At 41.5% G+C, this 13516-nt stretch overlaps 1 protein-coding gene across 1 annotated transcript; it reads left to right on the forward strand.

The window, feature by feature from the left end:
* Window positions 1–440: 440 nt before the first annotated feature.
* Window positions 441–11823, forward strand: LOC121362923 (M1-specific T cell receptor beta chain-like). The gene is made up of 7 exons (XM_041484860.1): window positions 441–471; window positions 603–915; window positions 3645–3727; window positions 6731–6838; window positions 8712–9047; window positions 9430–9447; window positions 10150–11823. The coding sequence occupies exons 1-7, from the start codon at window positions 441–443 to the stop codon at window positions 10320–10322; spliced, it is 1062 nt and encodes a 353-aa protein (XP_041340794.1). The 3' UTR covers window positions 10323–11823.
* The last annotated feature ends 1693 nt before the right edge of the window (window positions 11824–13516 follow it).

Below are 13516 nucleotides of genomic sequence, written 5' to 3' on the forward strand. Positions count from 1 at the left end.
GAATGAAACAGTACAGCTGTACATTTGCTGGAAATCCTTCTGCAAAGATGGCCCAAGTTATATAAATGGATTTAAAAAAATCATTTATGAATCAACTGATCCTAGGTTCCGGTCTGACCTCCAACACCCAGACCCTCTCAGTCATGGAATGACAGCTCAGCATTCAGCCAGCAATATACTGGTCTGGGAGAAATTCCACATTTGTGTCAGGAGCTCAGAACACCGACTTGTGGAAAAGCTAAAGCAGACCTTGGAGCCACGTGAACATTTAGCTTTGATTTTACTGGCTCATCAAAGAAAGTATCAAAACTAGACAATCCCTTCTCTCTTCCCTGCCCAAGCTTGACAGACAAATCTGATCAAGGGGAGGAGCATTGGTCTCTCCTATCTCTTACCTCACAGTGAGCCAGAGCACACTGTCCTGGGAGAGCTGGAGGGCCATGCTGGCTGTTGTGCTTGCTGTTTTACCTGGTGAGAGACAACAGATCTGTCTGCAGCAGGGCTCTCATCCAGGCCATGCAGGGCTACTGTGAGGTAGAGCACCCTTTGGCCTTCATCTGTACTCCTACTCCTCACTCTCTTGTTATCTCTTATTAATGCAGGTGTTGGGATTGGAGCCTACATTGCTCAGTGGCCTGAAAAAATCCTTCAGAGACCTGGAGATTCTTTGACCATCTCCTGCTACCAGAATTACAGTAACTTTGCCTATATGTACTGGTACCTGCAGCCTCCAAGAAATAGTTTGAAGTTAATAGTCAGCAGTAGTACATGGAGTGATAACTTTTATGAGGATGGTTACAGTGAGGCCAAGTTTGAGGTAACCAGACAGAAAACTGATTACTCTCTGATGACAATCAAGAATGTGACACCCCAGGATGAAGCCACGTATTTCTGTGCTGCGAGCGATCGCACAGTGTAGTGACGGGGTTGAACACTAAGATAAAATCCCCACCTTCTCTGAGTGAGAAATGGAGTCTTTGAAAATGTGAGACAGTTAGGAGAGGGGCAGAGGAAGAGCAGAAAGAAGACTACATAGAGGCTGGTGCAATGAACGCAGGATATTTTGAATGGGAGAGAGATAGAGCAGCGCATCTGTCTTCGAAGCCAAATTATTAATCAGATCCCTCCTTCCACCATCATATCTTTTCAGTGCACAGATATGCCCCGAGGAAGAGCTGTTGCTTAACTTTATGGGGTTGTGGTCAAAAGCACTGGATGTTTATGCAAAGTGTCCTAGTGTCTCTAAACAATCTGTAAAGCTCAGGGAGTTCTCTGTAGTATGTCCTGCTTCTTTGTATCTGCTTCGTCTGTAAACTCTAAAGAATGCCGGACAGGTATAACTGAGGCAATCTGTAGTTTCCTGTAAAATTCTCCCATAAAAAGAATATAATTGATAGAAAATATATCCCTAAATGTTTCTTCGTTACACATTCCTGTTTTTCCTTGTCTGAAGTCTTAGGCAGCACAGCCTCCAAGAGTCAAAAAGCCTCCAATGAAAGACTTGGAAATAAGAATCAAGGATCTCCTCCACTTTGTTCTGTCCCTTGTATTTATTTGAATTCATGGCCTGCAAGTCCTTTTCTTTCAACAGGTTACAAAGGATTGTTAAGGTGCAACAAGACTGGTCTCTGCTGGCATGTCTTGGAAACTGCCTTTTGAATATGGCCTGAGGAGCTACTAGCACCACATACACATTCAAAACTAATAGAGAGATGACTTCTGTCTTTTTAAATGAAAGACACTTCATGGAAGAGAGTCTGTAAGTGTCAGTAAGGACACTAATGGAGCTCTAGACTGGAGATGCAGACAGAATAATCTTAAATGAATTTTGGTCCAATGGGTTAAGACCCTGAATAAATAGTCTTGAGACCACTGGCATACTAATTCCAAGGCAGGAAAATAATATTCTCCTATTAGTTTTATTATTTAGTCAGTGACAGCCAAAAAAAATCCTAAATGTATTTTTTTCAAAAAATTCAATATAAACAAACAAAAGTTCTATATAAACAGACATAATTAGTGACTTAACTACTCTGTTCACTGTTATACAAGAGAGAACAACCCAGAAGCATGCTAGGATGACCAGCCCGATACCTTGTGTTCTGTAGTCCTATCTCTTGATCCTACATGTTACACCTTAGTCTATGCTTCTCATTCCCTTCTCTGGGACACTAACACCGCTTCGCAGCTAAACAGGCCGTATCAAAAATTATGGGCTCTTCTCTGATATCTGAAAATAATATAAAAAATATTTTGTGATTTTCCTAGTAGAATGACCTTTTTTTGAGGGATTTTGTCCTGTGATTTACAGTCTATTCTTCATATCCAGACAGACTCAAAGGAAGCCATTAAAGAGCAATATGAAAAACAGGTTTACTACAGGTACTTGGTTAGGTGGGTAACTATGTGTCGAAAAATTTGTGAGACAAGACTGCGCCACTTACATATAAAGGAGGAGAGATAAAGGTAGCCTGTTACCTCTCCCCATCAGTTCAGGTCCTTTAAGACAGTCTGCAAAATGAAGGCTTGCTCTTACCCCTAGATGAAGCCTTTTCATAGGCAGAGTCACAAGCCCTGGGAGGATGCTCTCAAGCAACACCAGGCTACAGACAAACACCAGCCCATAGTAAGCAAATTACTCTCATTGCAAACCAAAACTTGAAAACTGTGAGCTTGAAGTTTTTGTCGTGCTGGGGGCAGAAGAGAGAAAGAGTAGAAAGGAAAGCAGCATGAACACTGCTTCTTTTTCACACTACCAAGTGAAAAATTACTGCATTTAAAGCCAACCAATAATAGAAGTGTTACCCTTTCAGTATAAGCAAAACATCTTGAGATTATAAATTGAGGGACAATGGATACACTGAGAGGTAATTGGACTATCACATAGAAACAGCAATGGCAAAGGAAGGATGTGGTCTGTGGTTCTATCATGGTTTAGCCCCAGCCAGGATCAAGCCCCACGCAGCTGGTGGCTCCCATGACACTACCAAGTGAAAAATTACTGCATTTAAAGCCAACCAATAAAAGAATAAGAAGTGTTACCCTTTTGAGTATAAGCAAAACATCTTGAGATTATAAATTGAGGGATAATGGATACACTGAGAGGTAATTGGACTATCACATAGAAACAGCAATGGCAAAGGAAGGATGTGGTCTGTGGTTCTATCATGGTTTAGCCCCAGCCAGGATCAAGCCCCACGCAGCTGGTGGCTCCCTCCCCACCAGCACGACTGGGGAGAGAATCGGAAAAGCACAAGTGAAAAACTCGTGGCTTGAGATAAAGACAGTTTAAGAGGTAAAGCAAAAACTGTGCACACGAGCAAATGATAACAAGGAATTCATTCCCCACTTCCCATGGGCAGTCTGGTGTTCAGTCATTCCCAGGATGGCAGGGCCCCATCCCACATAACAGTTCTCTTCCTTCTTCCTCCCCCCACTTGCCCCTTTCACATACTGAACATGGCACCATGAGATATGGAATATCCCTTGGATCAGTTGTGATCAGCTCTCCCTGCTGTCCCTCCTCCCAAGTTCCCATGCACCACCAGCCTCCTTGCCAGCATGGTGGTATGAGAAGCAGAAATGCCCTTGAATGCTGTGTAAGCACTTTAGCAATAACAAAAACATTTCTGTCTTGTCAACAGTATTTGCAGAACAAGCCCAAAGCACAACCTCTCTGTAGCTACTGTGAAGGAAATTAACTGTACCACAGTCCAAGCCAGAAGAGGTAATCATGAGAGTCATTCCTAGCTGACAATAAACAGGGGGTGGAGTCATGGGTGGGATTGTTTTTGTAGGAGATTGTATCATTGTGGGGACAGGGGGATCCACGATGATACATTCCCCAGGAAGCCTTTACAAAAACCCATGGGTGCATGAGCCTTGAGGCAGAGCGTGGTAAGGCAGCTGCACAGGGTCCTGCAGCAGAGCAAGTGTGCTCTGCCTTGGTTTGTCTTAACAGACCTTGTATCCTGGGACTTACTTTCATCATCTGAGAACTGAGCCTGCCCTCCCTGGCAAGCAAGCTAGGAAATTCTGAGGTATTGAAATTAAATTTTACCAATCCAGACTGTGACTGCAGATGCACCTAAAGCAAATCAACCATGCAAAGCTGGAATTGCTATTGTTTCCAGATTTACTGATGTTTGCAATAGATGACAAAATGGCTCTTTCTTAAAGTGATACAAGTGTTACAAAAAAGAATTCTGACATGTAGCAGGTATCTCTCAGAGGCACTATATAAAATGACTTGGGCTTTTCTCTCTTAAATAATCCTGCAATATCTGTTGACTGCCTCATGCCTGTGAGAACAAAGGTTGCCTGTAATCCCTATCCCCGCTGTCTCAATGCAGTTCTTCCGAATGGCTATGAAGGGTTTGTCTGGGACCAGTCAAGAGATTCTTCTGGGCTCTCCTTGTGTGGATTATTTTAACCAATCAGAAAAATGAACAGGATCCTGAAAGTCTATTCAAGTCAGCTGGCCTGCCATGGAAGGGAAAACAATCGTCTTTGTTTTGGTCTGCTGCCAAAGGTGAACCACCTGCATTTGACTATGAAAACAACAAAGCATGATTCATTCGATTATTAACTTAACAAGTTACAGAAAAGAAGGCGTCACAATGCTTGGAATTTAAGACTCACAGTGAGGAAGTTCTAGGTCTAGAAAAGTTCAGTTCCTAGACATTGACAGACTTTGGTGTGTCTGCTTGTGTTTGAGATCTGAAAAATGAGAATAGCAGATAAAATCAAAGATGCAATATGGACATTGGAGAAAGGTTGCAGAAACAAATTAAGTTGAAGTGTAGACAACATATCAAACAAATTTGGAAAATGCTTTTATGAATTCTACAGAATATACAACTGATTTCAAGTTGGTTTTCTGCCATATCCCTTTAGACAGACATTGAGTGAACTTTAGAATTCCAAATGTAGAAATGTTTTCTTAGGCTTTGCTTATAGTGAGGCAGCTACAGTACATGCCTTCTCTTAGTTTATGATACATTACTTTGTCACTGTGTACACCACTGGGTTCTCTTTTGGCAGTGGCACAAAACTTACAGTTATAGGTAAGAAATTTTTGTTTCCTCTTTTAATTCACTTCAAATGCCATGTCTTCTCTTTATAGAATTTCATTATTATATGCTGTTTCATTATTAAACTGGTATTCCTGGTGTGCTAGTAACCCTGTCTACTTCAGAGAATAGAATAAGTTGGGTCCTCTAGGTAGGGACACACCTTTCATTTTGGAGAATGGAAAGAATGTGTTTTCAGTAAAGAAAAAACTGTCCCTAGGGAGAATGATGATAAGGAGTGGGACAAATAATGTGTGCATGACATAAAAAAAATTGTCCTACTGAATCAACACATGAAAAATTCCCCAAAAACACTATCTATAAGGCTGGTTCAGCTGGGTCTAGAGATGATTAAGGACAAGTCAGTGAAGAGCTGTCTATCTGTCTGGAAAGAACTGACTTACAGTTACACTTTGGTGAGGTCTAGGAAACAAAATCAGGATGATACAAACTCAAAGTACCCTGGATCCTCGCAGAGTGAATTAAAGAATGTGTTGTCTCAGATAACTGGGAAAAACATGTATGCTAGCATTTTTGGTTGATAAAACAGAAGGCAAATATAAATGCTCAACTTTATAATAAGCAATTCTAAAACCTCTCTGCAGCTTTTTAAGCGCTTCTTGTTATAGAAAGTAGCCCTCCACAGCACAGCCAGTTTCTTTCCACTGAACATGCTTACCAGGATGGTGATACAAAGATCATTAAGAACAGCGGTCTTACTATTTCAGAATAGATGCTAAACAGCCACTGATAACCACAGGAGAAGAATATATGATTAATTTCAAGGGGAAGGAACACTCAGAGAATGTTTCTTTCTGAGCCACATTTGTGGATTTGGATTGTCCAAATCTGGGGAGAAGAAGGCTGCTGCTCAGACACTGATAAATGATGGTGATCTCTTCTACTCCTTGTGCTGCTCCTGGAGTTCGAAGATATCTGTACCTTGTTGTGCCACTACAGAATAAATTGTTAATAAGCAGTGAAATTCAGTCTCCATAGGAAAAAAAATGATAAGCATATTTTTTGAAATCCAAAGTTTATCTGAGGTGCCTGAGCTGCTAAAAATGAATATGCTGACCCCTCAGTGACCATAGGCATTTATGCAGCAAACTTGAATAATCATCACCAAGGGAGGACAGAGAATAAAAGCAGAGACTTCCTTTCAAGGAAAGCCTTCCAGAGAAAGGGAAAAGGCAACAGAAAGGGAAAGGTGGCAAGTTTAGGGACTTCTGCAAAGGGCAGAGTGGACCAGGACACTGGAGATATATTAAAAATTATTTTGCACATTAAAAAAAAAAAAGCATTTATTTTATAAGTGAAAAATATTTTAAATGTGGAACAAAATTTAAAGGAAATGTGTCTGTTTAGCTGAGAAAACGAAATTCCTCAGTCTGCATGCGGAAAATATTTTCTAATATTCTAATATGACACCTAGATTAATAGATAAATGTCCTCTAATGAAATGGTGGAACCTCCAACAACTGCTTCACCTACGCCTGAAGTAAAAGGGCTCTGGACAGGACATTCCTGATGTTGATCACAGCTGTTTAGACACACAGACTTGGGATGTTCCATTACTGACTTGTTTTTTTAAGAGACCTGAGTACTTTGTGTTTCTTCTTTTGCTGATACCACACAAGAGGAGGGTTAGTCCACAGGCTTGGCTCAGAGATCTGGGAGTAGAGGAGAGGTTTTTCTGCAGCTGCAAAATGGTGTGAATAATGAGCAGTTGTTCTTTGGCAGTGGGACAAAACTTACGGTGATAGGTAAGTAAGAAGACAGATCTGTGTGATCTATGTGATACTGGTTAGGGGACAAGAATATTCTTAATTAAAAGCTTAATAACGACAATTTTTCATGCCACCATGAGAGCAGGATTAATGCTTTACTGTTTGCTTATTAAATGATGTCCTACTATGAAACTGTGGAATTTGCAGGCAAATATTTTGAGATCTCTTTGTCTGCATTCTTTGTCTTTTATTTCTGGGAAATTCATGACGGGAGAAAGGAACAAATAATTTTGTTTCCTCTCATTCTCCAAGGAAATATTATAGAGGTTGGGAATGAAAATGACCAATATAGAAGACTAGACACATTGAGCTGTTGATCAGGCACTTTTTCCAATTCTGCCTTTTAACAGTCTCCTTATTCCATTTCTAACCACCTCATTTTATTTTTCTTTCCAGTAGTTTAATCATTCTTTCTGTCTCCCTTTTTACCTGCCTCCTTCTATTTTTTTTTAATGTGGCATTATGCTATAGGTTTTAATAATTTCTTTTGTCCTCCTGTCCATTTCCATCCCTTCACTCATCAGCCGTTAAGGCTATAAGCCAAAGAATTTGTCAGAGATACCTCTAAGATAGGAAAAAAAATCATAATTCCAAGTGCTGGAAGGGAGAAGTAGAAGCGATCAACCTCTCTTCATACCCACTAAAAGGAAAGCAGAGCAGTGCTAAACCCTCCAGGCAGTTATCTCTATTGAATATTCAGGACATCTAAAGTCTGTACAAGCTGATACAGAAGCAGCCCAGGGATCCTGGCAGAGTCAGCACTGGTGGTCACAATTAAGGCATCATTGGAATGCAAACACGAGGGCTTAGGAGACAAGATCTCTGCAAGATAATGATTTCTGCTCATTCTGCTACCTCTCTTCCTCTGCAAAGGAGAGAGTGGCCAGGAAGAACGTTCACAATTCATAGTGCCTTCATACAAATGTTGCATGTTCTTAAAAATGGATTGGTTAAGATCCAAGGCAAAACCTGTCCCTGGCAGATTCATGTTACCGCCTCAATTGTTTTTCAATTCAGACAGTGAGAAGGATCAGCTCCTCCCTTGTTTCCTTCCTTCCAGGCCATCTCGTAGATGGGATCTCAAGTAGGGTATCCCATGACAGTATAATTCTAAACTCTGAAGTGACCACCATATCTTAACTCCTTCCCCAGGAATGTAACTCAGTTTGCTGAAGATGTTTGTGCCTTAAAAGAGATGCCCTTATCTATTAATGAAGTGTTACAAATACAGGCCTTACTTACAGCAAAACTGGGAAACCTGTCCCTGGCAGATTCATGTTACCGCCTCAATTGTTTTTCAATTCAGACATTGAGAAGGATCAGCTCCTTCCTTGTTTCCTTCCTTCCGGGTCATCTCGTAGATGGGATCTCAAGTAGGGTATCCCATGACAGTATAATTCTAAACTCTGAAGTGACCACCATATCTTAACTCCTTCCCCAGGAATGTAACTCAGTTTGCTGAAGATGTTTGTGCCTTAAAAGAGATGCCCTTATCTATTAATGAAGTGTTACAAATACAGGCCTTACTTACAGCAAAACTGGGACTTTTCTGCCCATCTCTTTGCTCCATTTCTTTGCAGCTTTGTATTCCACTGACAGAGGCAATACAAGAAATTAATGTGCTTGTGCATTTCTGTGGCCAGACCACTTGTGTTTCTGTGTGATGAGTGAAAAGAAATCCTTCCACTTTCCTGGTGTGTCATAGCCAACGTACACTAATTGTCCTATAGACAGCAGTTAAAAGGCCAGGTATTTCAGGAGTAACATGACACAAACTCAGGACCATTTCCAGGGCATTCTGACAGAACACAGGGATGGAGGCTCTGGACCATGTTGCTTTGTGTTTCAGGGAAGAATGATGAAATCATACCTCCAGCTGTGGCCATCTTTTCCCCATCAAAGCAGGAGATCCAGCAGAAGAGCAAGGCCACGCTGGTGTGCCTGGCCTCTGGTTTCTACCCTGACCACCTGACTCTGGTGTGGAGGGTGAATGGTGTGAAAAGGACCGAAGGGGTGGGCACAGACGAGTCCTCCACACAGAATGGGGGCACCTACTCACTGACCAGCCGACTGAGGATGCCAGCCTGGGAATGGTTCAACCCTCTGAATCGCTTCGAGTGTGTTGCCAATTTTTTTCAGAATGGAACAACAGCATCAGTAAACAAATTTATCCATGGTGATGCTGGTGAGTAAAAAACATCTCTTGCCATGCTGTATAAGATAGAAGTCACAAATCTAAAGAGCAGGTGTTAGGATAGGTAGCACTTCTATATATAGCTTCCATACAAGGCGTTCTTCTGGCACAAATACATTCCTAAATATCTAGGAATTAGTGTATGTCTCTTCCCATTCCTGGGCCTTTGTCCCTGTGTTACCATTCTACATCTCTTGTGTTTCTAAGGCTTCCCACTGAGAAATCTCTGTAGTAGAGTAAATTGCACAGAATCATAAAACACCTAGTTGTAGTAGGAAGAATGAGGCAGTGTTTTATAAACTGAAACTTCTAAAATCTGTATTCTGTTTGCTCTGAAGAGAAACATGACTTTCAGTTCATTTTTGTCTTTCAGGTTGTGCACTCACAGAAGGTACGTGTGGCTTCTCACATAAAGGGAATTTTGCCTCTTCTCTCAGGCGATTATCAGGGTGTATTTTAATGCCAGTTTTACTGACATTAAATACAATGTGGGGGAGATATCTGCTGTAGGAATAGCTTCTTCTTTCTCCTGTAAGTGATTTGTATGTCATATTTAAAGAAAAGAGAAAAAATTTTTGTAGGGCTGTTTGTGCATATTGTATGTAGCTCAGCTTTGGGGTTCAGCTCTCCCATATGATTCCATTTTGAAAATTGAAGAAATCATGGTACCTTCCTGTAGACTGTAATTTACTCTTTATCGCCTCCTCCAGTCCTAGAAACTGACTTCCATTGGCAATATTCTTGCTCAGTAAGGAAATAAATGATCCATACTTATCCAAGTGATTCTGATATCAAGGTTCAGTATATGATATTCTGACCGTTTCTCAGTATCAAATTCAGAACAATTCCCATGAGAAGTCACATTCCACTCCACACTGCTGTCATGTATGGAGGACATCCATATTGCAAATTACATTTCTTTCCTCTTTGTATACATATTTGCACACACTCCTGATTTTCAAGAACTTCTTTAATGCTTCAGTTATGTTGCTAAAGATGTCAAGTGTTGTCATTTGATGAAAGCTCCATTCAAACCGGCACCTTGTAATGATGGTGATGAAAACTGAATACACAAATGGTGTTTGACTTGCAGAGTCGTACTTGCGGTATGGAAATTCCCTGAAGCTCACTTACCTCATCCTCTGTGGCAAAGCCTTGGTCTATGCAGTTTTGGTGAGTGGTCTGGTGTGGACAGCCAAGGTGAGTCAGAGTGGCCCTGGAAGGCTGGGCTCACTCACTGGTCAAGGATCAGTGGATGCAGGTTAAACCTCTTCTCACAGGTGTGGCTGTTCTGCAGGTGCTCTGACAGGCTTTGTGCAGTCCGGCTTGAGAAATCAGAAATGATAGGTTTTCTCTTATTGTTTTTCCAAAACTCAAATAAAATCAATGCTATCTAGCAGAGAAATTCCTTCTAACAATCCTCTTCAAACACATGAAAAAGATGAGAATTAAGGACAAGTTGCTCAGAAAGTAAATGAGGGAAATATCAGATATGTCACACATTTGTGTAACCATTGAGAAGGGGCTTACCCCTGCAGTGAAAATAATAATAAATTTTTTTTAAGTGATGCAGGGGATAAATCTGATCAAACATTTACAGACTTACAGACAACAGTGGGATCAATCTGCAAAAAATGGGATAAATTCAACTAACCACCAGGAAATGCTTTTTTTTAGTAACTTTTCCTGTGGCTGAAGCATACATGCAGTGACAGGAGCAGAAGTCTCAGTACCTGTCTGTTTAAAAGCAGAACAGGGAGATGTATTTGAGAAGTGACCTGGTAGAGTTGAGGGCAAGAATGAGGACAATCTCAGTTGTATTTTTTGGTCCTTTTGCACGGATACAGTGGAAAGCATAGATTTGTCCATTCTATGATCATAGTCATAGAATCAAAGAATCATTTAGGTTAGAAAGAACATTTAAAAATTATCTAGTTCCATCCCCACCCTGAAATGGGCAGGGACATCTCTCACTAGACCCGGTTGCTCAAAGCCCCACGCAACCAGGCCTTAAACACTTCCAGGGGTGGGACATCCACGGCCTCTCTGGGAAACCTGTCCCACTCTCCAGCACCCTCCCCAGAACAAATTTCTTCCTCTAATCTGAAGCTACCCTGAATCAGTTTAAAACCTGGCCTCTTCATCCTATCACTGCAGGCCTTGGTAAAACATCTCTGTTTTGCTTAAAAGTCCCCCACTGCTGTGTATGGGAAGGCCTCAGGCCGGCCTGTCCCGAGGCTTCTCTTCTCCAGTCTCCAGAGGATTTGTTCTCTCAGCCTGTCTGCACACCCTGAGGCCCTGTGACTGGCTTTGGTGGGCCTCCTGTGGGCCTGCTCTGTCATGGCCATGTGTTTCCTGGGCTGGGGCCTCCAGAGCTGGACACAGAAGTGCAGGTGGGATTGGTGGGGGTTCACATGGGCCCGCTCCCTAAGTCTGGCCAGGTGCCTGTGGCTGGCATCCCTTCCCTCACACACGCCGATGGCCACACAGCTTCGTGTCAGCTGTGAACTTGCTGAGGGTGCACTTGCTCCCACTATCAATGACACGCTGATGAAAGTTGAAGAAATGCTTTTGGCCCCAGTACAGACCCTTGAGGGTCACAAAACTGTTTGTGACTGACGGCCACTTGAACATTCCCCATGGATGGTAGTTCTTTGGGCAAGGTCATCCAGCCAATTCCTGTATTTGTTTCTGTTGTTTGGTGGTTGTTGTTGTTTGGTGGTTGTTGTTGTCATTGCTATTTTATTGTTCTTCTTATTTTGTCCCATTTTGTTTTCAATTAGGGAGGTGTCAAGTTATCAAGAGAATAAATGAAGAGCTCTTGTCATCACATCAGCAGGAACATGACAAGATTGTAACCTCCCCATAGCAAAAAAAATGTGGCCTTCTACGAACTTCAGAATATAATGTTTTTCAATCATTTCTTGCATCCTGTTCTTCACTGTTTTGTAATCACTGCTGAGCTTTCTCTGCACTTTCATATCATAATGTATCATATTTTGTTGTAACATAATGTACTTTAAAAGTAGCACCTCCTTAATGCACTGAGGGTAAGAATTCATCTCCTTGATTTAGGAATAAAGGTTTTACTTCTTTTCCCTTGAAAAGCATGAGTAGTTGTTTTTAAATATGGTCTTCTGTAGTAATAATGTCCTCCACACAAAGTTCCGTGAGGAATAGTGCCATAAGCAGCACTCATTAAAGATCATGCACTGACAATCCCTGTAGAAATTACTTATCAGTTATGGGAACAGCAGAGGCTCATCCAGTTCTTACACTGTGTGCCAACAAGCCGAGCAGGGCTGCAGGCTTTGGAGGCCTGCCCTCGCCTGGGGCTGATTTTGAGCCAGAACAGCTCCATGATTCAAAGGTGGCAGAGAAGGAAACAGCACTCCAGCCTGATGAGAAGTGACATCCTCCTGGGAGAGGCATGGGAGCTGCTTTTTCTCTCACATGGTTCTTTTGTGGGATTATCTTGGTGAAGACACCAGAATCCCCATGGTAGTGAAAAAAAAAAAAAAATTGGTGAGTAGATTAAAAATCCCCTGACCCTTAATGTTTTTTCTTTCAAAATGATCAGATGACAGACTTGAGAGGAATCTGTCACACCTCTATTCATGTCATTAAAGAAGAATGCTGCATCTTAGTGCTAGAGGACAGATGGGTATAATACTGTCAAATGCACTTGTTTTTCCTGCTCTGTGTTTGTCACTCTTTTAATCTCCTCAAAACACTTCAGAAGAGAGAAAATATCCTACTGAACCAAGAGATTTATATGGTGTTTGACTACAGAAAATACTTCAGTAGTCTCGTAGCTGCTTCAAACAAAACAGACAATTGTTTCCTGAAAAATACTTTTTACAATAATGCTTCAAGGGATCTTACATTCACAAGATGTGAACTATGACCAGATCCCTTTCCACAGGGGAAGGTCTTTGGAGAAGAAAGAAAAGGAACAGTTCTCAGCAAGTGGGAATTGTGAGAAGGTGGTACAAAGGGGCACATTTCAGGGGGTGTGACAAAGTTAAACAGAGGCATCTTTTGATTCTGATGATGGGTTCTTTTCCCAGGATGCCCCATTATTCATGCTCTGTGAAGTTAGAATGGACTGGAGCACAGCAGAATGGAGTATTAAAAAATAATTCCAGCTCATCCTGAAAGACATTAAGATGAATATAATTTATTAAGGCTTTTGGTGAAAATGGCTGCATTTATCAGGGCTGTCAGAAAAACCCCCAGATCAATCCTGTCCTCACACACACACAGACTTTCAGAGTGGTCATGGCAGAACTTGGTCAAAGTGAACAGAGGACAAATTTGGGCATAGGAATTTTGGAGCAGACAAGCTATGGTGCGAAGGAGAGACCTAACTAAGTGGTTCTATGTAAGAAAAGAATTTGGCAAATGACAGAGCCTTCACTTTGTACTCTGGAATAAGAAGAGTGTTCCCACACTGAATT

Source organism: Pyrgilauda ruficollis, unplaced genomic scaffold, assembly GCF_017590135.1.
Source record: "Pyrgilauda ruficollis isolate IOZ18807 unplaced genomic scaffold, ASM1759013v1 scaffold682, whole genome shotgun sequence".
NCBI classification, from domain to species: domain Eukaryota; kingdom Metazoa; phylum Chordata; class Aves; order Passeriformes; family Passeridae; genus Pyrgilauda; species Pyrgilauda ruficollis.